The sequence below is a fragment of the Hyperoodon ampullatus genome, assembly GCF_949752795.1.
Source record: "Hyperoodon ampullatus genome assembly, chromosome: 8".
NCBI lineage: Eukaryota > Metazoa > Chordata > Mammalia > Artiodactyla > Ziphiidae > Hyperoodon > Hyperoodon ampullatus.
Genome location: NC_136921.1, coordinates 33,952,918 through 33,979,994, shown reverse-complemented (window position 1 = coordinate 33,979,994; position 27,077 = coordinate 33,952,918). Strand labels below are relative to the sequence as shown.

At 37.3% G+C, this 27,077-nt stretch overlaps 1 protein-coding gene across 1 annotated transcript; it reads right to left on the bottom strand.

The window, feature by feature from the left end:
- Nucleotides 1-386: 386 nt before the first annotated feature.
- WDR12 (WD repeat domain 12) lies at nucleotides 387-26,650 on the bottom strand. The gene is made up of 13 exons (XM_079709608.1): nucleotides 26,523-26,650; nucleotides 22,887-22,981; nucleotides 19,775-19,869; nucleotides 18,617-18,723; nucleotides 17,334-17,449; nucleotides 16,621-16,775; nucleotides 15,262-15,307; nucleotides 13,230-13,315; nucleotides 2,928-3,068; nucleotides 2,708-2,813; nucleotides 2,414-2,546; nucleotides 1,580-1,652; nucleotides 387-708 (listed from the first exon to the last, which is right to left on the bottom strand). Exons 1-13 carry the CDS (start codon nucleotides 26,561-26,563, stop codon nucleotides 631-633), a joined length of 1,272 nt encoding a protein of 423 aa, XP_079565734.1. The 5' UTR covers nucleotides 26,564-26,650; the 3' UTR covers nucleotides 387-630.
- Between the last annotated feature and the right edge of the window lie 427 nt (nucleotides 26,651-27,077).

The following is a 27,077-nucleotide window of genomic DNA, read 5'->3' as shown; positions in this document are numbered from 1 at the left end:
GGCGGATTCTTTATCACTGGACCACCAAGGAAGTCCCCTCCCTGACTTATCTTTTTTTTTTTTTATCTTTAATACAAAGTACTTCACTTAAAACATTTCAACAAATTCTTAATTAACTGGCAATGTCTACATGTTTTAATGTTCTGAATACCTACAAAGAACATTATTATAGTTAGACATAACTTATTTTACCAAGCAGATTATATTTCTAATTTTTTCTCTATTAAAATTTATTAGTGTTTTTAGATGTTTTAAAACAGCTAACTTTTTAAAAAGTGAAGTTTCTCCCTTAGAGATAAAAATCTGAACAATTACTGAATTTTTAATAATGCTTTTATAGCATTTCAAATGCAGTTCTTAATTCAAAGCAATACCTTTAAAAGATAAATTAAAAACTCAGTTTAATTTCAAGGGATTTCATAAGGTAGAGAATGCAGGCCATGTTTTACATTTAATAAACATAACTGTTGTATAATAAATACAAAGTAAAGAAGACAGTGATAACTATCATCAAGGATGAAATAGTATATAAACTTTAAAAGGCTGCTTCCTGCATCTGCATCGATGTAATCTGAGAATTCTTCTATCAATTTCATTTACAGAAGGAATCTGTAGCCAAATTTATCACTTTCATGCACCCACATGTGAAGTCGTAGGTGAATATCTATACGAATACAATTTATTGTCTGCTCCTCCACTCAGAAGTAACTGCATAAAGGGAGAGGAAAAAAACATAAACACAGAAGTAAATACAATTATTTCATATGATTGCTGAACCTAATTAAATACTGATGATTCTGATCACAGAAAGAATTATGGATGAGCAATTAACTTGCATTGAGAGTTAATAATACTAAAATGGGCCAATTGCATCAAATTTCACTACTATATTACACATATACTGTATATATATACACTATATTAAAACTTTAAAAGCGGTGATTTTAATTTGGTTGAGGCATAATATGCTACTGTACTTTCTATGAAGCATTTGCTAAGAAATGTAATAAAATTTAAAAGTTTGAAGGGTAATATAGTTTTACCTGTTTAAGAAAATTAAGTTTTTAAAAGATGGCACATTGTTTGTAGGTAAATGGATATTACAGATTTTTCAGATAGCCCTCAAACCTGCATTTGGAAAGCGTTCTTAGGCAATAAGAGCTTTTACATGTGTGTGTGTGTGTGTGTGTGTGTGTGTGTGTGTGTGTATAATTAAATTGTAATTCTTTAAGAACATTTTATAATACAGCCATATTATCTAAGATTTTTCTAAGTAGCAAATACTTTGATCCAATTAGTCTGAAGTAGCAACTTTAGGGGCTTAAAACATTTCATTAAAATACTTATGAGAAAAAAGTGCTTCAAAATATTCAAATTTTACTACTCCTAATATTAAAGGACAATTTTTTTCTTCTTTAAATGAGATATGAGATTTTATGAATATTAATGGAACTTAGAATACAGAATTATAAATATCAGATATATTGAAACTAATAACTCTGTAAACACAAATACCAGATTTATTCTAAAAATATAATGTAGTTTCTTCCTCTCTACCAAATAACTAATAAATTCTTACCCCTGTGTCTGTCCAGTCTACACTCAGAACTTTGTCTTCATGAGCAGCCAGATCATAGAGAGGAGCCTTACAACTAAAAGATGAAAATATTAACATGTTATATGCATTTCATAGTATTAAACAAACATATATGACTAATCACTTATACTTTTCTGAAAATTTTTAGTTTACCATCCTTGCCCCAATAACCACTTAATCTTAAAATTCTGAGCATTTACTTGACTACCTCTCCTGTTTTTCCTGTATCATTAGCAGACTCTGGTTTTGGTTACTGCCTCTCCATTCTACTTGTAGAAATATGAAAATAAATTGTATATGTGTTCTCTTGGGGGTCCTCTGCATATATTAGTATCGTAGCACTAACTGATGAATAAGAAAGGAACCTTTAAATTTTGATTATCTTTAAAATTCTGTATTTTTACTTAATTGCCTATTAACACATAATTTACAATTGGACCACAGTTCCATTCATTCAGGCCACTGGCCTTCTAATTCTATAATTATCATATTTATATTAAGGTTCAGGTTTTTTTTCCTATTTTATATAACAAGGTCAGAAAGATGGATTTCATAAATTGTGTTTTTGGCAAAAGAGAAACTATCACAATTAAATTCATTCAGAATGTAAAAAAACCCAACATATTAACATTAAGAAAACTCCTTTGATCCTGGCCTTCCTTTTTGATATCAATATGTATCATTTCAGGATATATGACGGAGAACTTTTTTTTGACCCTCCTGCTTTTGGATAGTCATTGCAGTGTTCATTTCATTTTCTCTGTATACAACGGGGCAATTGATAGATTTCCTTTGTAAGTCATCAACAGGAGTTACCTTCTCGTATCCCACAGCTTAACCATGTTATCTAAAGAGCCTGAAATGAGCTGCTGCTCATGGGCAGGAGACCACTTGACTGATGTGACCCAGCCTGTATGGGAGGTTAGGGACAGCGACACCAAAGAACCATCTGAACAAAACAAAACAGACAACCATTACTAAATTTTAGAAAACAGAAGTAGGCAGAACCCCCCAAAAAATTTCTAGAAAAGTATCTTTTTATACATATCTCTAGTGAGAAGAGAAACTGATGTTACTCATATTTTTCCTTCAGAGGTTTACACAACTCACCTTTAGTTCGGGGATCCCACAGTCTGATATGCCTATCTGTACTTCCAGATGCTAAACGTTTACAAAGTGGAGAATAGGAGATACAATTAAACACTTTATTTCCTGTCTAAAAAAAAAAAGGAAAGAACATGTAACCAGGGTGGGCGAAAAGTAACCATCTCCTAGAAGTTCACCACTTAAAAGCTCAAAGTTAATCAGAAAACCACTGAATTTGTCTTACCAAAGTTGACTTAAGACTGCCAGACTCAACATCCCACACTCTAATTGTGTGGTCCCAAGATGCACTGCAGATTTCTTCAGCATCTGACCACAGAACGGAGGAAATTGCTTCCTTGTGGCCAGAGAGGGTCACTATGGGAGTCTAGAAATGAAGGACACCCAAAAGGGAAAGCATTTTTGGTTTAGAGTGATTGAAACAATAATAATAGTTATTACTTTTAAAGCCGATATGCCAGATATTTTGTCAGGTGCTTTAGCTTTCATATCCTACCTTATTTCTTCTTTACAGCAATCCTCCAAGACATATTTCTGTTTTTATTTTATAGATGAAGACACTGAAGTTGAGAAAGATAACTTGCCCGAGGTCATACTGTTTATAAATGGCAGATCTGAGTTTGAACCCAAATATTACTCCAAAATTTGTAGTCTTTCCACAGTATTCTGTTGCTTCCCCTTCTGCTCTACTTTTCATTTTGAGGAATATTAACACTAATTAAATTCTCCCAGTTGACAAAGATGTTATATGTAGAAGCTAGAAGAAAAAGCTCTGGGGTCAGAAAGACCTAGGTTTGAGTTAAGGTGCTGCTATTTCCTACATAACTCTTCCAGGTTAATTAATTGCAGTAGGTTATTCTTACCACCTCATTTCTTCAGCATCCAATCTTTAAATAATGCCCATGGCTCATTTATTAGAATTCCAAAAATCTCTAATGTCCCTCTCAAATTAAAATCATCAAACTAGGTATACTGTCTGTCTTAAATACAAAGAACATGTAAAAGAAAGAAGGAAAACTCTTGAAATGGGGGACAGTTAACCTACTTGTGTAACTCTGTTACATTTAACCTTCTTAAATGTTAAGAGGGTTGTACTAGATTAGAGATCAGCAAAGTTTTTTTATAAAGATCCAGAAAGTAAAAATTTTAGCCTTTCCAGGCCACATACAGTCTCTGTTCTGTGTTCTTTGTTTTTAAAGCCCCTTAAAAATGTAAAAATCATTCTTAGCACTCTGTAGTACAAAATCAGGCCACAGCCAAATCACCTGTGGGGCTGTTATTTGCCAACTGCTGGACCAAATGATCCCTAAGGTCTCTCTTCCAGCCCTAAAATTTTCCTGGAAGTAGTAAAGGAACCTGATAGAGGAGTGAGGAACAGAACCACCTCTACTGTGATCCAAAACAAAAAGTAAGGTAACATAATCAATCAGAGGCTCCAGGATAGGAAATGGCATGTAAAATGATGGGTAAATGTATATGAATAAGCAATCCCATTCCTAGGTATTTACCTAAGAAAAATGAAAACTTAGGTTCACACAAAAAATTGTCCACAAATGTTTATAGCAGTTTATTCGTAACTGTCAAACTAGAAACAACCCAAATATCCTTCAACTGATGAATGATTAAACCAACTGTTGTATATCCACACAAGACTACTACTCAGCATTTGAAAGGAATAAACCATGATACTTGATAATCTGGATGAATCTTTCTTTGTTTCCCTCCTCAAATACATTATGATATGTGAAAAAAAAGCTTGATGCAAAAGGCTACATACTGTGTGATTCCACTTATATGATATTCTAGAAAAAGAAAAATTACAGGAACAGAGATCTGATAGTGGTTGTCAGGTGACAGAAATAGGAAAGGCTGACTACAAATGGGCAACATGAGTTTCAGGGGATGGCAAACTCTCCCGTCTCATGAATATGTAGTAGTTACATAGTCTATGTATTTATCAAAACTCAAAAGCTATACACCAAAAAGAGTGAATTTTCCTACATGTACATTTTTTTTTTTTTTTTAAAGATAGAAAAGTCAACTTTGGCATTGTTACTGCAAACAAACTTCAGCAGAATAGTACTGGAGGGGACTTCTTTGGTGGTCCAGTGGTTAAGAATCCGCCTTACGGGGCTTCCCTGGTGGTGCAGTGGTTGGGAGTCCACCTGCCGATGCAGGGGACACGGGTTCGTGCCCCGGTCCAGGAGGATCCCACATGCTGCAGAGCGGCTGGGCCCGTGAGCCATGGCCGCTGGGCCTGCACGTCCGGAGCCTGTACTCCGCGGTGGGAGAGGCCCGCGTAAAGCCAAAAAAAAAAAAGAATCCGCCTTCCAATGCAGGGGACGCCGGTTCGATTCCTGGTCGGGAGACTAAGATCCCACATGCCGTGGGGCAAGCAACAGAGGAGCCCGCGCTCTGGAGATTGCACACAACTAGAGAGAAGCCCTCACGCCGCAATGAAGATCCTGTGTGTTGCAACTAAGACCTGATGCAGCCTAATTAATTAATTAATTAATTTTAAAAAACAAATGCTCAACAAAAGAATAGTACTGCAGGAAAAACAGCAATTTTGAGAGAAAATGTGGAAAAACCTTGTATGTTAATATATGAAACAAATGACCAGTAAATGAACTGATTGAGAGCATTACTCATATTAATACAAGCCAGGTACTAGAAAGAAATCCAGAAAGAAAATAACTTCTTGATATTTGTCTTATTTTGGTCTTAATAACCCAACTTTTCCTATTATTTCTAATTTTAACTTCAAATAGCACTTCAACGCTTTCTAGCATAACTTCAAGTAATAATTTATGAATGCACAGATTTAAAGCTTATAAAAACCTAAATAAAAAAATGAATATATTGTGATTTCTCTCAAATAAAATGAACAGTGGAAGCAAGCTTATGAACGTGCATAACTAAAAGTTATCAGCAAGGCACTGAGTGGGAGAAAATACTTATAATACCTATATCCAGCAAAGACCTTGAATACAAAAAGAAAGCTAGTCGTTAAAACAGTATGGTACTGGCACAAAAATGGAAATATAGATCAATGGAACAGGATAGAAATTGCCCCACAGGGTAGAAAGCCCAGAAATAAATGCATGCACCTATGGTCAATTAATCTAAGACAAAGGAGGCAAGATTATATACAATGGAGAAAAGACAGTCTCTTCAATAAATGGTGCTGGGAAAACTGGACAGCTACAAGTAAAAAAATGAAATTAGAACATCCTTTTATACCATACACAAAAATAAAGTCAAAATGGACTAAAGACCTAAATGTAAGACCGGATACTATAAAACCCTTAGAGGAAAACATAAGCAGAACACTCTGACATAAATTGCAGCAATATCTTTTTCAATCCATCTCTAGAGTAATGGCAATAAAAACAAAAATAAACAAATGGGACCTAATGAAACTCAAAAGCTTTTGCATAGCAAAGGAAACCATAAATAAAATGAAAAGACAACCCACAGAATGGGAGAAAATATTTGCAAACAATGTGACTGACAAGGGATTAATTTCCAAAACTTCCCAACAGCTCATGCAGCTCAATATCAAAAAAACAAACAACCCAGTCAAAAAATGGGCAGAAGACCTAAATATACATTTCACCAAAGACACACAGATGGCCAAGAGGCACATGAAAAGATGCTCAACATCGCTAATTATTAGAGAAATGCAAATCAAAACTACAATGAAATATCACCTCATACCAGTCAGAATGGCCATCATCAAGAAATCTACAAATAATAAATGCTGGAGAGGGTGTGGAGAAAAGGGAACCCTCCTACATTGTTGGTGGGAATGTAAATTGGTACAGCCACTATGGAGAACAGTATGGAGGTTCCTTAAGAAACTAAAAGAAACTAAAAATAGAGCTACCATATGGTAATCTCACTCCTGGGCATATATCTGGAGAAAAACATGCTTTTAAAGGACATATGCACCCCAATGTTCACTGCAGCACTGTTTACAAGAGCCAAGACATGGAAGCAACCTAAATGTCCATTGACAGATGAATGGATAAAGAAGATGTGGTACAATATATACAATGGAATATTACTCAGCCATTGAAAAGAAAGAAATAATGACATTTGCAGCAACATGGATGGACCTGGAGATTATCATACTAAGTGAAATAAGTCAGAGAAAGACAGATATCAGATGATATTGCTTATATGCAGAATTTAAAAAAAAAGATACAAATGAACTTACTTACAAAACAGAAACAGACTCACAGAGAATGAACTTATGGTTCTGGGGGGTGGGGAAGAGAAGGGGGGAAGGATAGATTGGGAGTTTGGGATTGACATGTACACACTGCTATATTTAAAATAGATAACCAACAAGGACCTACTGTATAGCACAGGGAACTCTGCTCAATACTCTGTAATAACCTAAATGGGAAAGGAATTTGAAAAAGAATAGATACATATATATGTATAACTGAATCACTCTGCTGTACACCTGAAACTAACACAACATTGTTAATCAACTATACTCCAATATAAAATAAAAACAAAATAAAAACAAAATACAAAAAGATCTCTTACAAATCAATAAGAAAAAGATAAGCAACACACTTAAAAAAAAAATGCAGTGGTTAAGACTCTGAGCTTCCACTGCAGGGGGCATGGGTCTGATCCCTGGTCGGGGAACTAAGATCCCGCATGCCGTGTGGTGCGGCAAAAAAAAAAAAAGTACTAAAAACATGAACAGGGACTTCAAAATTAGCTATCAAAGGGCTGGGACTTAAAATACACTACACACCACCAGAAATCACAAAATGAGACACCTTTTAACAGTAAGTAAATGTAAACATGTTATGTGCTAAAATAAAATCAGTTATGGTACTAAAAAACTGACCATATCAAGTGATGATATGGATGTGGAGTAACTCTGACTCTCATATATTGTCAGTGGTAGTATAAACTGATATAACCATCTTGGAAAATGTTTTGGCAGTATTAAACATTGAGAAAACAGAACATGTGCGTACCCTGTCACTCAGCAATTCTACTCCTGCCATTCTACATATGCAGAAATGACAATATATGTGCACCAAAAAACAAGTACAGCAACTTTATTTATGGTGGCTAAAACCAGAAACAATCTAAATGTCCATCAAAAGAAGAGCAAATAAATTCTGGTATATTCATGTAATGGCATGCTATCTATTACTGAAAAGAACTATTACATGCAGTAGATGAATGAAATCTCACAGATATTACAGGCATACCTCGGAGATATTGAGGGTCTGGGTCCAGACAACCACAAAAAAGCAAACACTGTAATAAAGTGAGTCGCAAGAATTTTTTGGTTTCCCAGTGCATATAAAAGTTATGTTTAGGGCTTCCCTGGTGGCGCAGTGGTTGAGAGTCCGCCTGCCGATGCAGGGGACACGGGTTCGTGCCCCGGTCTGGGAAGATCCCACATGCCGCAGAGCGGCTGGGCCCGTGAGCCATGCCCACTGAGCCTGCGCGTCTGGAGCCTGTGCTCCGCAGCAGGAGAGACCAGAACAGGGAGAGGCCCGCGTACCGCAAAAAAAAAAAAAAAAAAAAAGTTATGTTTACACTATACTGTAGTATATTAAATATACAATAGCATTATGTATTAAAAAAAGTACATACCTTAATTTAAAAATACTGCTAAAAAATGGTAACCATCATCTGAGTCTTCAGCAACTCATAATCTTTTTGCCTGTGGAGGGTGTTGCCTCAATGTTGATGGCTACTGACTGATCGGGTGGTGGTTGGTGAAGGCCAGGGTTGCTGTGGTACTTTCTTAAAATGAGACGACAATGACATTTGCCACATCGATTGACTCTTCCTTTCATGAACAACTTCTCTGTAGTACACAATGCTGTTTGATAGTATTTTACCCATAGTAGAACTTCTTTCAAAATTGGAGTAAAATCTTTCAAACCCTGCTGCTGCTTCATCAACTACGTTTATGTAATATTCTAAATCATTTGTTATCATTTCAATAATCTTTATAGCATCTTCACCAGGAGTAGAGTCCATCTCAAGAAACCACTTTCTCTGCACAACCATAAAAAGCACCTCCTCATCCATTAAAGTCTTACAATGAGATTGCAGCAATTCAGTCACGTCTTCAGGCTCCACTTCTAGTACTAGTTTTTTTAATTATTTCTACCACATCTGCAGTTACTTCCTCCACTGAAGTCTTGAACCCCTCAAAGTTATCCATGAGGGTTGCAATCAACTTCTTCCAAACTCCTGTTAATGTTGATATTTTGCCCTCAATAAATCATGAATGTTCTTCATGGCATCTAGAAATGGTGAATTCTTTCCAAAGGTTTTTTTTTTCTTAAAGCTTTTTTAAAAATTTATTTTTTAGTTCTTTTCTTTTTAAGTTTTGGCTGCGTCGGGTCTTAGTTGCAGGATCTTCGTTGCGGCACGCGGGATCTTTTGTTGCAGCGCGCGGGCTTCTTTCTAGTTATGGTGCGCAGGCTCCAGAGCACGCAGGCTCAGTAGTTGTGGGGCACGGGCTTAGTTGCCCCGCAGCATGTGCAATCTCAGTTCCCCAACCAGGGATCGAACCCACGTCCCCTGCATTAGAAGGCGAATTCTTAACCACTGGACCACCAGGGAAGTCCCTCCAAAGGTTTTCAGATGACTTTGCCCAGATCCATCAGAGGAATCACTAAGTATGGCAGTTATTGTCTTATGAAATATATTTCTTAAATAATAAGGCTTAAAAGTTGAAATTACTCCTTGACCCATGGGCTGCAGAATGGATGCTGTGTTAGCAGGCATGAAAATAACATTAATCTTCTTGAACATCTCCATCAGAACTCTTGGATGACCAGGTGCACTGTCAATGAGCAGTAATGTTTTTAGAAAGGAATCTTTTTTTCTGAGCAGTAGGTCTCAACGGTGGGCTTAAAATACTTAGTAAACCATGCCGTAAACAGATGTACTGTCATCCAGGCTTTGTTGTTCTATTTACAGAGCACAGATGGAGTAGATTTAACATAATTCTTAAGGTCCCTAGGATTTTCAGAATGGTAAATGAGCACTGGCCTCAACTTCAAGTCACCAGCTGCATTAGCCCCTAACAAGAGAGTCAGCCTGTCCTTTGAAGCTTTGAAGCCAGGCATTGACTTGTCCTCTTTCATAAAAGTCTTAGATGGCATCTTCTTTCAAAAGAAGGATGTTTAATCTGCTTTGAAAATCTGTTAGTGTAGTCACCTTCATTTAATTTCTTTTTTTTTTTGCGGTACGTGGCCCTCTCACTGTTGTGGCCTCTCCCGTTGCGGAGCACAGGCTCTGGACGCGCAGGCTCAGTGGCCATGGCTCACAGGCCCAGCCGCTCCGCAGCATGTGGGATCTTCCTGGACCGGGACGTGAACCTCTGTCCCCTGCATCGGCAGGCGGACTCTCAACCACTGCGCCACCAGGGAAGCCCCCATTTAATTTCTTAGCTAGGTCTTCTGGATAACTTGCTGCAGCTTCTACATCAGCACTTGCTGCTACACTTTGAACTTTTATATTATAAGGACTGCTTTCCTTAAATCTCTTGAAGCAACTTCTGCTCGCTTCAAACTTTTCTTCTGCAGCTTCCTCACCTCTCTCGGCCTTCAAAGGATTGAAGAGAGTTAGGGCCTTCCTCTGGATTAGGCTTTGGTTTAAGGGAATGTTGTGGCTGGTCTGATCTTCTACCCAGACCACTCAAACTTTCTTCATATCAGCAACAAGGCTGTTTCACTTTATCATTCATGTGCTCACTGGAGTAGCACTTTTCCTTCAAAAACTTTTCCTTTGCATTCACAACTTGGCTAACTGGCATAAGAGGCCTATCTTTTTGACCTCTCTCAGCTTTTGACATGCCTTCCTCACTAAGCTTAATCATTTCTAGCTTTTGATTTAAAGTGAGAGACATAAGACTTCCTTTCACTTCAACACTTAAGAGTCCACTGTAGGGTTTTTAATTGGCCTAATTTCAATATTGTTGAATCTCAGGGAATAGGGAGGCACGAGAGGAGCGAGAGAGATGGGGGAATGGCTGGTCGGTGGAGCAGTCAGAACATACACATTTACTGATTAAGTTCACTGTCTTACGTGGGCGTGGTTCATGGCACCCCAAAGCAATTACAATGGTAACATCAAAGATCACTGATCACAGATCACCATAACAAATATAATAATAATTTAAAAGTCTGAGATATTTTGAGACTTATCAAAGTGTGACACAGAGACACGAAGTGAATAAAGGCTGCTGGAAAAATGGAACCAACAGGCTTGATACACAGTTGCCACAAACCTTCAATCTGTAAAAAAAATGCATTACCTGCAAAGTGCAATAAAATGAGGTATGCCTGTATATGAAGCTTAAAACTAGGTGAAATCTAGGATAAGTCAGAAAAGTGATCACTTTTAGGAGGATACTGATTTCAAGGGAGCCTAGAGGGCATCTTCTAGGGTGTCGGTAATTCTTGATGTTTTGATTTAGATAGTGATTACTTGGGTATACACAAGTGCAAAAATTCATTGAGCTGTATACTTAATTATATGTATGCCAAACTTCAACTAACATAAAGGTTAAAAAAAAAAGCTACCTTCTAAGTAAAGTATTTTGATAATTCAAGAAGTCTTTTTCTACTCAGATATATTCTTTAAAGGTTGATCAGGGATATGCATCAATAAATTACCACTGGCACATTATCCAATTGGTAAGGCATTTCCAGCTTTAATTTGTCTTATGAGACAAGTGATAAGGAAGCTGAATTGCTGCCAGATCATTCAACTTGCAATTCAGCAGTCTATGTTTAAATGTATAAATTATAAATCACTATTTTCAGTTGAAAACAGTAAGTGCTATTGTTTACTGCAGTTTACGTGAATTTGAGGAATCACTTATTCCTCATTTTCAACAGTTTTTATAAGATATCTTGTTATTGGTGACATAAGAAATAATGTGCAAATGTGTGCCTGATTTAATGCACATCCATTACAGCTGTTAGAAAATGAATGAAACATATGATTTCCTAAATCTGACTCAGTATTGTTCTTCTCATTAAGTATATTAATACAGGTCAGATCATATTATGATAAATATCCTTCTAATGGAACAGAGCAAATAAGAATCTGGATTAACTTTCTGAGTTTGATTTAATTGGATCTATATAGCAAAATGATAGAATCAAAACCTCAATTAAACTCTTGGTTTCTACTGATTTAGGAGATGTACTAGAATTACACCCTCAGTGTATGAAACACTATTACTATTTTTTTTTTTTTTTTTTTTTTTTTTTGCGGTACGCGGGCCTCTCACTGTTGTGGCCTCTCCCCTTGCGGAGCACAGTCTCCGGATGCGCAGGCTCAGTGGCCATGGCTCACGGGCCCAGCCGCTCCGCGGCATGTGGGATCTTCCCAGACCGGGGCACGAACCCGTGTCCCCTGCATCGGCAGGCGGACTCTCAACCACTGCGCCACCAGGGAAGCCCCTATTACTATTTTTTAAATTGAAGTATAGTTGACTTACAATGTTGTGTTAGTTTCTGGTATACAGCAAAGTGATTCAGTCATCTATTATTTTTCAGATTCTTTTCCATTATGGTTTATTACAAGATATTGAATATAGTTCCCTGTGCTCTACAGCAGGACCTGTTGTTTACTTATTTTATACATAGTAGTCTGTGTCTGCTAATCCCAAACTCCTAATTTGCCCCCCTAACCCCTTCTCCCTTTTGGTCACCATAAGGTTGTTTTCTATGTCTGTGAGTCTGCAACCTTATCATTAAACAGTCAGGTAATGAGATATTTCACTAAACTGAGTGCAAGCTTCAACAATTAAAAGATCCTACTTTAAAATTCACCATGAGGAACTCCAACAAAGATGTTAAAAAAAAAAAAAACTCACCACGAGGCCAAATATAATAGCTAAATAATCAACCTATCAAGCTGTAAACCTAGCTTAATGCAACTACATTCAATAACTCAGATAAATGCAGCAGAGTATTTATAATAAAAATTTACAAATCTACTGAAAGAAAGCCTAATTATGGTTGAAGCAGCAAGACAAGACAAAAGGAAACTAAATATGAACAATTATATTAAATTAACATATATTTGTCAATAAAGACCTAAGCCAGGACTTCCCTGGTGGCGCAGTGGTTAAGAATCCGCCTGCCAACGCAGGGGACATGGGTTCAAGCTCTGGTCCGGGAAGATCCCACATGCCGCGGAGCAACTAAGCCCATGCGCCATAACTACTGAGCCTCCACTCTACAGCCCGCGAGCCACAACTACTGAGCCTGCATGACAAAACTACTGAAGCCGGTGCGCCTAGAGCCCGTGCTCCACAACAAGAGAAGCCACCACAATGAGAGGCCCGCGCACAGCAACAAAGAGTAGCCCCTGCTCACTGCAACTACAGAAAGCTAGAGTGCAGCAACAAAGACCCACTGTGGCAATCAATCAATCAATCAATCAATCAATAAGTTTATCAAAAAATAACCCCCTAAGCCCAATACTGTCAGTTCTCACAAATACTTACTCTTGTTAGTCCCAACTGCTCTGTTTTCTGTTTCTTTCTTGGTCGATTTGTGGATTCTTCCATTTCATCTTCTTCATCTGTAGGGACTATATCACAGAAAATTAGATTTGACAGAGTTAAAATTTAAGGTAAATATTAATTACAAACAGTCTCAAATAATTCTTATATTTCTAGGTATATACTTTCTCTATGTTATCTCAACTGGTTAGGGAGTTAACATTTCTCCTTATTTTGGTTAATGGAAATTATATCTAAAAACAATACTTGGCTTACCAATCTTCGAAAAGGAGAAGGCAAAAAATAAAGTGTTATACATTAAAATCCTAAAACCTAACCAGTTTTGTACCTTATAAAGATTATCATTATGGCTATTCATCAGTTTACCATATCTATGAAATTTGCTTACTATTAGTTGTAGGAGAGTTCTGACCAGATTGCATTTATATTATGAAGAAGGGAATGACATGGTAAATAAACACATGTTAAAAGGACATACAGGCTTCCCTGGTGGCGCAGTGGTTGGGAGTCCGCCTGCCGACGCAGGGGACGCGGGTTCGTGCCCCGGTCCGGGGGGATCCCATGTGCCCCGGAGCGGCTGGGCCCGTGGGCCATGGCCGATGGGCCTGTGCGTCCGGAGCCTGTGCTCCACGACGGGACAGACCGCGGCAGTGAGGGGCCCGCGTACCACACACACACACACACACACAAAAAAAGGACATACATTCCAGCCATGTTCATTCTTCTTGACTATTTCACTTTTCTAACAATAAATTAAAAGTGTTTCATAGATGGTTATTTTTTGATTAAAAAAAAATCTTTGTTATCCATCATTTGGCTAGGTAGCAAACCCAGATTAAAAAAACCATAGATTTTAATGTTTTGTAACTATTTTATAAATGTCATGTGCTTTTCCCAAACTAGACTGTAAGCACCTTAAGGGTAACAACTAATCATAGATAATATCTCATCTACCCAGCACTATCAAAAAGCATTTCACAAAAGGAAAAATTCCTACACAAACAACTTCCTGCCTCAAAACTGTTTGCTTTAACTAAAATGGATTTATATTTCCTGCCATTTTACACATAATTATTCAAAACTGTTTAAGCTTTTCGTGATTATCTCCCCCCTCCCCAACTCTACTTTGTGAACTGTATTTAGGGTGTTGTACAGTAATATAGCAATTTCCTCAGAAGCAACAGAGGTATTTTGATCTGCTTACCCATGCAATAAATAGTTCTGTACTACTACTTTTTAAAATATATGTGGGTTTTCCCCCCTTCTTTTCTTCTAGCAGTGTCTTCTTATTGTTATCAAGGTACTTTCCTCTAAGAGTCCCCTTGTCTCCTCTAACTGTTCTTTCTAATCTACGTTTTCAAAGTGAGAAAATTAAGTTTGGTAAAGTTGTATTTAAAAAAAATTTTTTTAAAGTAAACCAGCTAGGGCTTCCCTGGTGGCGCAGTGGTTGGGAGTCCGCCTGCCGATGCGGGGGACGCGGGCTCATGCCCCGGTCCGGGAAGATCCCACATGCCGCAGAGCGGTTGGGCCCGTGGGCCATGGCCGCTGGGCCTGCGCGTCCGGAGCCTGTGCTCCGCGACGGGAGAGGCCACAACAGGGAGAGGCCTGCGTACCGCAAAAAAAAAAAACGAACAAATAAAGTAAACCAGCTAAACTAAGAAATTTCTCTAATAGTAAAGTATATCAAAATGACTCAGAAGGTAGTTTATTTCCACGTTCCTGAATAAGAGAACTCTGAGAACTAAGGCAGTTATATTGCACTGCACCAGATGTGTTATTGGTACTTGCAGGGATTCAGTGACATCGTCCAATAAAAAAGGGGGTGGTAGAGTAGAAAACATTTTGAAACACAAAGAAATACACTAATTTTTCTCTATACTATAGTACTTTATTTGTGACCTAAAAAGCTCTGGTCCATTTTTTTATAGAAAAATATGGGCTAAAAAGTCTTTTTTTTCACTGAAATTCTTGAAATATCATTAATAAGTCAATGTAGAAGAAACATTTCATTTACCTGTAGACCAAATCTTTAGCATCTTATCCCAGGAGCCACTGCAAAACTAAAAAAATATATATGAAGGGAAAAAGAGTATGCAATATAAGCCATCATATTGTTTGCCTGGTTTTCTTCTGCTATTTAACTTGAAATCTTTACTTTGCCCTGAAATTCTTACTACTATGGCATCACCTATTTGCCTGTCTTCCTAGTCTCTGGGACGTTGTACCTTCAATCTCATGGCAACTGAAAGAGCTGCCATTCTTATAGGGCCCGTACCCTGGCCATGGCTGCTTAGATCAGAGTGGGTAACTGACCTACACTGTGGCAATAGGTCTCTTCCTCCTTCAGAGCCTTTTTTTTTGAAAACTTGTGTTTTAGAGAGCTGAAGTTAATCTTTTTCTAAGGACAGACAGTATAGAATGTAAAACCTGGGAATATTGAAGGCCAGATTTCATTGCCATGTGGAGAAAGCCAGACTGAGGTAAGAGAATGAAGTCAATTTGGGGAGATGAGAGGGAGGAGGTGTGCTGGCCACATGTAAGCCTCTACTCATTGGTTCCTGACATCCAAATGCATCATCACCCTGCTCATGATGTGGTGCATCACTCCCTCCTTGGGTCTTTTAAGCTAAAAAAAGTTCAGGATGAGTTTCTATCTCTTATAGCCAAAGGACAGGGTACAGTTAATTCACTTAAGTTTGCACTCAACAACATGTAAACCTTCTTTATGGCTCAATATGAATACTCATAAATTTTTAACTCTGAATGCAGAAATGTCCTCTGTTATGCTAACTGGCAAAGAAATGCTGAAGAAACACTCTTAAATCTAGAATACTTCATGTGGTTTGGAGAATTTTCAAATGGTGAGGGAGTCTGTAACCCCTCTTAAGTAAGTACTATGTTGCCCTCATAGCTTGACTAACTTTTACCATTTTGTGGTGATAAAGAGTAGATCAGCAATGATAGTAAAACAACCTCGATTAATGCTAACTTTAGTGCATGCTAAGTTTTAGGTGATCAGCTAGACATTTTCAATTAATGACAGCACTATGAGTAGCTGAAGGACTGAAAATGTCAATCACTATGATTTGAGGAGGTTACATAAAGAAATTACTTGTTTACCTGAGTTCTTAAAATTTCTACAATTTATATAAAATTCTAAACCAGAGACCCAGAGTGAGGGAGTGACTCTTCATATCTCTCATTATGAGTATTTACTTCTGGTCTGAAATCATATTCTTTAGTCACCAATTGTTATGGAAGTAGGATGATCACAGTGACTTTATGTAGAAAAGACATTTTTGCACAAGAAGCTCAAATTCTAATTGAACACAGTACTAATAATACTGTGTTCAATAATACAATAGCTACTTACTTTGGTTCCTGTGCTATCAACAGCTATAGAATCCACACTGCCAGCATGACCCCTGCAGCAGTGCAGGGCTTTCACTTTGTTTCTCTCTACATTCCACTCCCACAGGAGAATAGTCTGATCCATAGAGGCACTCAGTAGTATGCAAGACAGATTGTCTGAAGAAAGGAGAACACAAGGATAAGAAACAAATTAGTATAAAAATTTTAAATAGTGTTCCAAAACTAAAGAACTGAATTTTTTGTAGTTGTTGATAAAGATGTTAAAAAGGTAAAAGACCTCATATAGCCACCTTTGAAAAAAGAAGCTAACTTATGGTATAAAAGGGAAGATTCTTCAAAAATAGTATAGGGACTTCCCTAGAGGTCCAGTGGTTAAGACTCCGTGCTTACACTGCAGGGGGAGCGGGTTCGATCCTTAGTTGGGGAACTAAGATCCCGCATGCCACAGGGCACAGCCAAAAAAAAAACCCAAAACTATAAAAGACATGCATTTAACACACTCAATATTAACTTGAAAATATATATTATGTGATATAATTTTAGGATTCACTTCTACTGATTTACAGATTTTTTTATGTGTATATTTTTGAAAGACCCTATAAAAACTGAGGCATGAGACACTTCCTATCCTGTCCCCATCCTGCCCCAGCATCAAAAACGGCTTATTTCCAATTCCCTATCCAGGATTCCTCTCAATTTAGGCAGAGTCCTAACCTTTTTTCACCCAGGCCACATCTTTTACAACGTCTGTATGTCCCACAACTGTCATTATTGATTTTCCTTCCAAGGACCAGATCCGAGAAGTCTTATCATAAGAACCAGTCAAGATCCTGTGAGGAGAAAAAAATCCTATGAAACACAAAAAACAGCTTTTTTCAAACCCTGAAATCAATTATATTTCTAAAGCACTGATAAAGTAAACCTTGAGGATTAGATTTTTAAACTCTTCTTTAATATAAAGATTAAGATTTCAAAACACACTAGAATAAATCAGAAGATGTTACATTTGGCCTTTCCTGACCTCCTAAAATAAAAATGTAACCGACAAACCCTAGATTTCATTTTTATGATTGTTGTAAAATATTACCACTCCCAGGGAAGCTAAGCGAATTGTTTGAAAAGCCTAATAGTCCTTTGTATTTAACCAGTGAAAACCATTAAATAAAAAAACAGTAGAGGGCCTCCCTGGTGGCGCAGTGGTTGAGAGTCCGCCTGCCGATGCAGGGGATACGGGTTCGTGCCCCGGTCTGGGAGGATCCCATATGCCGCGGAGCGGCTGGGCCCGTGAGCCATGGCCGCTGAGCCTGCGCGTCCGGAGCCTGTGCTCCGCAACGGGAGAGGCCACAACAGTGAGAGGCCCGCGTACCGCAAAAAAAAAAAAAAAAAAAAAAAAAAAAAAAAAAACAGTAGAACCATTTAAAGTAAAAGTAAAACCAGTAAAAACATAACTATGTAATAACTCCAGGGAGACATTCTTTGAAAGTAAGCTCCTACTGAGATCCATTCTTGAGGTGTTTTTCTACAAGTAAGGCCAGAGGGGGTTTGTTCTGAACGATTCATACCTTCTTGATTCCAGTCTGCCTTTTCAGCCCTAAAACTAGCATGATCTGCATCTTCAGGGTAGTAGGCTGGGAGATCTGTGGCTAGAAAAGGTTTTTTTCCCTCTACGAAACAAATTATATTCTTGGTCTTAAAAGCAACATCATCAAATAAATGCCCTAAGACACAAGACCTATTCGGAAGACAAATGTCACTACAACATCTTTAGACAGAAAAGAAAACCTATTAATAGATATGTTTCTTCTTGACTACACTAAATTGAAAGGTCTTTGGCATGGTCACAGTATATATATATATACATATATGTATATGTATATGTATATATATATATATATATATATATATCACAAAATTACTTTCACAAAGAACAAGTACTCAGAGAAAACTATTCCTATAGTACACTTAAAATGGATACAAAAACATCCATCTGGCAATACCATTCCTCTGCCCCATCGATCGCACTGATCCAGTCATCATGTAACATGCATTGTTCTGGCTGAGGTGCAGTATACTTCTCCACGTACTCTAGTTCCACAACCTCTTCCTAGTCACAGAGAGAAACCAGAAATCAATCAGGCAGTGCAGTTTTTAAATGGTACATTATGAAAATAAAGGACCCCCGGTTTAATTTATCTCCTTCATGTAATTCCCCTTCAGAATCCAGAAATTTTGGAGCCATATAAAAAATGAAAAACTTTATTTGACCTAACAGTATGCTAAGAGTAATATTAAGAAATATTAATGACCTTGGAAAACTTATGCTAAAAGTAGAAAAAAAAAGAATATAAGAAACTTTATAAAATCATAAAAGCATGTTGTTTAATGGATACAGAGCTTCTGTTTAGGATGATGAAAACGTTCTGGAAATGGACAGCGGTGATGATTGCATAATATTGTGAATGTACTTAATGCCACTGAATTGTACACTTAAAAATGGTTAAAAGAAAAATTTTATGTATATTTTACCACAGTTCCAAAAATTGCCCCCAATCATAAAAGCAATTATAAATTATATTTTAAATTATAAAAGCAATAATAAGGAAAGTTTGAAAATTAGAGGGAGGGGCAATCACTATAAATCACAATAACCTAACCCATAAGTTTATATATGTACACAATCATTTTATATACCTTTATTAGTAGTAAACATATATTTGCTATTCCCTTTCTTGACAACTGTTCCATAAATATGAAGTTATCTTTCCTTGTTCATTCATCTGCATTTCTTGAATAAGACTCTTAGAAAAAAAGAGGGAATTTAAACACTGAAGATACAGAAACCGAGGTTCAGTTTCTAGGAAAAAACAGTAATCAAAAGGCTCTTGGTGGGCTTCCCTGGTGGCGCAGTGGTTGAGAGTCTGCCTGCCGATGCAGGGGACATGGGTTCTTGCCCCAGTCTGAGAAGATCCCACATGCCGCAGAGCCTGCGCTCCGCAACGGGAGAGGCTACAACAGTGAGAGGCCCGCGTACCGCAAAAAAAAAAAAAAAAAAAGGCTCTTGGTTCCTGTAGATTCGGGCTGATTCTAAATGAAGTTTTCCTACATTATCTGGTAATACCTTAAGTAAAATAGAGCAAGTAAGCATTTGAACTTACTGATGAGATGTTTTCCAGTTCCATGTGTTTGAACAAGGGCATTCGCAGAAACTGGCCCTTGATAAGGAAATCAAACTCCACATGTTTGTGGAACTCTAAAGAAAATACATAATAAAATTATAATTGTTAGGACTTGAAATGGTATTGGTAGAGGTAAATGAGAGACCCCCAAAACAAACAGGTACCTATTATCCTAGTGTGGCCTCCAAGTTTCTCCAGAATTTCTCCATGGCACAATCAGACCATGTATTCCAGTATATTATGTGATTTTTAAGAACAGAAATACTTTGTTCTGTTGGTATAATATTTTTATTGTTGATGGTGTAATGATTTTGACTAAGGAAACCTTTGTATTCTAAGAAGAATCCCAAATATATACAAAAGTAGGAATAACATAATGAATCCTCATTCCCATCTTTTACCAACTCATGGACAATCATCTATACTCCTCCCTCCACTCTCCTGCTGGGTTTTTTTAAAGCAAAACTCAGAAATGATATAATTTCATTTGTAAATGCTTTAGTGTGTATCTCTAAAATATAAAGACTAAAAAAGTCACAATGTTAAAAATTTAACATTACTTATTCCTTTTAATACCATAAAGCCAGTCAATGTTCATATTTCCTTGTTTCATAAATGTCTTTTTACAGTGAGCTTTCTAGAATCAGCATCCAAAGTCCTCACATTATATTTGATTAATATCTTTAACAGTTCTCCGTCCTTTTTTTCCATTGCCTTTTATTTGCTGAAGAAACTGGGTCTTCTTGTAATACTTCTTACATTCTGGCTTTGGTTGATTATATCTCCAAGGTACCCTTTAACATGTTCCTCTACCACCTAAATACAACCTGTACATCAGGCAGACCCAAATGCCTGATTAGACTTTGGGTTTGTCTGTTTTTGGCAAGAATATTTACACACCGTATTGTATTTCCTATTGTATCACATTAGAAAGCACACTATCTCACTGTGTCTCCTTTTATGATATTAAGATCTACCTCTGGGTTCAGATGATGTCAGTCTGATCCCATCCATCATAACATTCTTTGTTAGCCTTTTATCTAATAAACGGCTTTAGTAGCTACAGATATTCACTTCTTAAATCCATTATTTCATTTGGAGTTACAAAATGCTAAAAATTCTTCATTCTTTCTGATTTATTAGCTATAATAAAATCCTTCTTAAAGAAGAATTCCCTCATTGACTCTTTGGCTTGTTACTTTTTAAAAAATCTGAATCTGGGCTTCCATGGCGGCGCAGTAGTTAAGAATCCGCCTGCCAATGCAGGGTACATGGGTTCGAGCCCTGGTCTGGGAAGATCCCACATGCCGCGTAGCAACAAAGCCAGTGAGCCACAACTACTGAAGCGCGCGTGCCTAGAGCCCATGCTCTGCAACAAGAGAAAAGCCCGCGTGCAGCAATGAAGACCCAACACAACCAAAAATAAATAAATAAAATAAAATAAATTTTTTAAAAAATCTGAATCATTTTGCATCTTCAACTCAAGAGCTGTGACTCAGTTAATCGATTTACACAAAAAGACAAATCAATGTTCATCTACAAGTTTGGAAAAATATGCAAATATTTGGGTAACAACAAACAACCATATACTGATATTGCAAAGTGTCTATTGCAAGAAAACAATTCTTATGCTAGTTCAGAGTTTTTCAACAATTAGAATATATGACATCTTTGGAGTTTAGAAAACTAACTATGCATCAGAATCTCTACACTATTGTACATCCATGATGAAAGATAAGAACCGATAGGAAATGCTATGTGAATATCTCTGTATCAAGAACTATATCTTGGGCTTCCCTGGTGGTGCAGTGGTTGAGAGTCCGCCTGCCGATGCAGGGGACACGGGTTCGTGCCCTGGTCTGGGAAGATCCCACATGCCGCGGAGCGTCTGGGCCCGTGAGCCATGGCCGCTGAGCCTGCGCGTCCGGAGCCTGTGCTCCGCAACGGGAGAGGCCACAGCAGTGAGGGGCCCGCGTAACGCAAAAAAAAAAAAAAAAAAAAAAAAAAAAGAACTATATCTTGCTAACAATGAAAAGACCTTGTCCCCTGCAAAAAAGTTGTTCAAAAACATCTTAAGCTTAACAAAAAAGTTATAAGATTATTGGAAGAGGAAGTGGAACATATTAGGCATTAGTTTATAATTCTCGCCTCCCCATTCCTCCAACTAGGGTAGAATCAAAAGAGGTTTAAAAGCATCAGAAACATCTGCATAAAAATATGCTTGCCTCTAAATGATGGCTCCATTGACAAATTTTGTTTTTAAAGATTATGCCTTATGTTATTTTCCATTTTTCATGTTTAAATCTTCTACTATATGTATGGTTTCATTACTTTTTAAAGAAACATTTTATTATAGAAAATTCCAAACATATACAAAAGTGGAGAATAATAAACCTTCTTATACCTATCGCCCAACTTCAACCATTATCAACTTATGACCAATCTTGTTTGATCAATATTTTTGCATACATTGTTCATATTAATTTTACAATGTTCACATCATTTTAATTTTATATTAAATTTACATATAAATTTATAGCCCATAAAATTTTTTGCATACGTTTATTTTAATTTATATCTTTATAAACATTTTACTTGATACTGTAGCATGTTTATGTTTATTTTATCCATTATTTTTAAATGAATTTTAAATACTTAAATAAAATACTAGTATTAATACTGGCATTTGTTATTATACAAAACAAATGCTCAAATACAGATATTGTCATTTCGCTTTGTAGAAGCACCAAGATGCTTGTTCTATGCCTACCCAATCTAGCCCTCACGTCTTCATTACCTCTACATCACAACTTTTACACTAAAATCTTTATTCCTAAATCTCAACCACCTTCTCTCCATATTGCCTTAAAAGCAGATTAAACTGAATTTCTTTTTTCCTGAAAGCTTATTTCAAAGCATTTTTCAAAGTGTCATACAGCAGGGAAATCCATGTTGTAAATTTTACCATGATAAAATCCATGCAATATTATAAAATAATGCCCCCAAAGGGCTATAAATAACAATGTGATGTATTTCAGTCTAGTTAGTGTCACTGTGTTTTCTCCTAACTTTTCAGAGTATATATACCCACCGTTTTTGGCCTCCAGCAATTTATTGATGATGTTACTAAGGTCAGCAATTTCAGAGGCTGCAGGTATCGAGAAAGGAACATCATCCACCGCATATCTACAAAAAGGAAACGATAAATCAAGTCTACAGATGTTTTAACAAATGTGCATTTATTCATTCAACAAACATTTATTGGGTATCTAATACATGCCAGACATTTTGCTACATGGGGTTAACAAAAAATGAATTAACCTGTGGTCTGTGTTCTTGGAAAGGGTTAAACTCTGGTAATCAAATACGAGGAAAGTATGTAAGAACAGTGTCATAAGTAATACATAAAATGGGAGAACAAGGAAGTGGTAGGTCATTTCAACCAGAGAAAAGGGGGCTGGGAGAGCAGAGTCTGAAAGGATGCATCACTCTTACACTACATCTAGAAAAGTGAGTTTCTGCCAGGTGAAGTGTGGCGAGGCAGAAAGAAGGGGTGCAGGAAAGCAGGGAGAGCAGCAAAAAAAATAGCTACGAGTTATTAAAGAGCTGCCCACCCAGCTGATTCCAGAAAGTGTTACTTTACTCTAGACAGTGACCAAAGCTAAAGCTAAAGAGATGTGCATGGAGTAGTTTAGATGCTCTGTGAAGTACTTTTTACTTCTTTCCCTAGGCAATGAGGAACCACTGTCTAAGTCAGATAACATCATCAGAATTTTGTTTAGTTAGATCTTTCTTGGCAGCACTGCAGAGACTGGATTACAGGCACACACAATAGGAGGCAGATTAGGAAACTCTTGTAAGAGAGAATGGGAGAAAATTCTTGCAAGTCACGTATCTGACAAGGAACATGTATCTAGAATATATAGAGAACATTTATAACTCAATAATAAAGACAACCCTATTTTAAAAACGGGCAAAGGATCGAAATAGACATTTCTCCAGAGAAGGTATACAAATGACCAACAGGCACGTGAAAAGATGCTGAGCGCTGTTAGTCATCAAGGAAATGCAAATCAAACCACAATGAGATATCACTTCATACCCACTAGGATGGCTACAATAAGAAAGACAGATATTAAGTGTTGGTGAGTATGTGGAGACATTAAACCCTTATTCATTGCTGGTAGAAACGTAAAATGGTATGATTGCTTTGGAAAAATCTGGCAGTTCCTCAAAAAGTTACACGTGGCATTACCACTTGACCCAGCAACTCCATTCCTAAGTATATACCCAAGAGAAATGAACATATATATTGACACAAAAACTTGTGCACCAATGTTCACACCACCACTATTCCTAATAGCCAAAAGGTGAAAACAACCCAAATGTCCATCAACTGAAAAATGGAAACACAACTCGATATATCCATACAATGGAATATTATTGAGCAGTAAAAAGGAATGAAGTACTGATATCTATCTGTCTGTCTGTCTGTCTATCTGTAAAAGCCTTTGCCCCCCCCACTCCCACTGTGGCAAAAAGAGATTTATTACAGCATGTCTTGATGAGCCCTGTTTTATATATATAGGTATATATATATATAAAACAACATGGATGAACCTTGAAAAACAGCATACTAAGTGAAAGAAGCCAGTCACAGAAGACCATGTACTGTATAATCCTATTTATATGAAATGTCCATAACAGACAAATCTATAGAGACAGAAAGTAAATCAGTGACTGCCCTGGGCTGGGGGGATTTGGAAGTATTTGGGTGTGGGGGGAGGGGTAACAGCTAAAGGATGATGAAAAATGTTCTAAAATTTACTGTGGTGATAGTTGCATAATTCTGCAAATACACTCAAAACTAGTGAATTGGACACTTTAAATGTGTGAATTCTATTGCACGTGAATTACATCTCAATAAAGTTGTTACAAAAAACAAAAAAAGGCTTCATAAGGTCTGAATTTAGGCTATATTTGTGGGGAATGTAAAAGTTTCAAAAGATGTTAAGGTAGAACTTCCAGGGCTCACCAAGACATGCTATGATATGTCTCTTTTTGTCACAATGGGAGAGGGCGGTGGAGGTTTCAGATCTTGTTAAAATGTAGATTCTAAATCTGCAGGTCTGAGGTACAGTCTGAGATTCTGCCTTTTCTAACCAGCTCCCAGGTGATCCTGATGCTGCTGGTCTGCAAACTACACTTTGAGTAGTAAGGCTATAGTTATATATTTATCATGCCGATAAAAGTAAAAAGTTATTTAGGTTCTCCAAAAGGTAACAAAGCCTAGAAATTAAAAGTTTTGGTTTAGTATGATATTTTGGCCAGTAAGATGAGTAGGGAAAAGTAGCATAATTACATACTCATATATGAACATACATGCATATGTAAATTATACACATATACATGAATAAATCTACTTTCCCCCCTCATTTTACTGATGAGAACGTATTGCGTGAAAGGAAGAAACAAGAAGTTTAATTTCTAGGTTTCATTACCTTTTTGGAAAACCTAAATATATAAACACAAACACACATACACACATGATGTTTATCCATTTATCACAGGAGTTAAAATACAGTGCTCTAATATTTCTTAAAACTTCTTGTGAATCAACAATAATCTCCATAAAACTTTCAATTAGAAAAAATACAGTGATCATGCTATTCCATCACCATATTCCTTTAGAAGCATTTCGACTAAGTATATATACTCATCTGTATTGATAATACAATTTAAGTGTACTGTAAGCAACAATACAAGAGGAGTGAATATGATTTACCAGGTCAACACATAAAGCTACAAACACAGAATCAAAAATATAATCTTAATTGAGGTGGGAGTTTTTTAGTTTACAGCTGACATTGGCTTGTTAATACAACAAATATTTATTATTTATCATCAGTACCAGAAGCACCTGACAAACATCTGTTGACTCAGTCAATCCAAGAAGCATAACATAGTCTCTACAAACAAGAGACTTACAATATAGTTGAAGAGACCAGGCGAAACAAAAAAAAAGTTAAGTAATAGTGTAATATACGCCACAAAGCAGAATATAATTAGGTTTCAAATGATTGCTACATACCTGGGGACCATTTGTAAAATTGGTAAAATGTTTACAGACATATAGGTATACACATACAGGTATACATATATATACACACGTATACGTGTAGATTTATGTATATAAATACACAAATGTGTAACTGAATTGACTTCACACTCATCAAAAACCAGTTCTACCAACTCCGTATTGAGAGTTCCACCTTCTAGCCTGGTTTAGAAAAGCATCGTCTATCACCTACGTTAGGAAAATGAAGTTGTGTTTTCAGACACTGTGAAACGCCACTAGCAGACAGCCTATAACGACTTGGTCCGTTGTCCACTGTTCAATTACATAATGCACTTCATTCAGGAAGCAAACCTGAAGCCCTGCAGGTCCCTCTACACTCACAATTCAAATTATATACAGCCTAAGTCTAGGCAAGAAGGCTCGGAGATCCTTGAGAAATCCTCGCAAGGTACCGCTTCCACTTGAGTGGAAAACGCGCTCAAGCGAGGAATCCAGCCAAAAAATGGAAAAAGTGAATTGATGGCAAAGATAACCAGGGATGCACAAGGTCATACCGGAGTGGTCTTTTGAAAGGATCCCGGGGCCGGGGGGGCGGGAGGCGGGAGGGGGGAGGAGAGGAGGGGAGAGAAAGGGAGTACGCTTACTTACTTCTTGTTGTCAGTGAAGAAGCGTGTCTGGAGCTGAGCCATGGCTTGCCTACAGAAACGTATGGGTAACAGACAACCGGCGCTTTGGCCTCTCAGGACTGCAAAAAGAGGCAGCTCAAAGTTAGACCGCACGTGTCAGAGAAAAGCAGCAGTCGAACACAGGGCTTCCGCTTTCTTTCCTCGGGCCTCCTCAGCCAGGAGGCACCACGAGGCTTCTCTTCCACAAGGCCCAGCCCACAAACATCAACTACCTATTCCTAGATGTAGGCGTCATCGATTAGTAAAGCATAGTCTTAAAGGCGGCGCGTCCCTTTAATCTTTTTGTATTTTTTGAAAATATATTTAAGCTTACAATCGATTGTGAAGATACAGAGAGGCCCGATTCAAATAGGCTTCTCCTCCCTCTCTCTCTTTTTTAATTTTAACAGGTTATCCTCAGTCCCGATAATTCAAACACAGCTCCTAGATACTACAACCCCCAGAAAGCAGCGCTTCTCACACACTGTAACCACTGACTATTGTAGTCTTTTTTCCCACGCTGCCCTTAGACTATCTT

Bases quoted from the DNA above. Each gene is read 5' to 3' on its own strand.
- WDR12 (XM_079709608.1), bottom strand. From the start codon at position 26,563: ATGGCTCAGCTCCAGACACGCTTCTTCACTGACAACAAGAA. The intron at 2,547-2,707 runs GTGAGTTGTGTA...TGTTTTGTTCAG, and splicing joins GTGGGATCCCCGAACTAAAG to ATGGTTCTTTGGTGTCGCTG. The intron at 709-1,579 runs GTAAGAATTTAT...CCCTTTATGCAG, and splicing joins TAGACTGGACAGACACAGGG to TTACTTCTGAGTGGAGGAGC.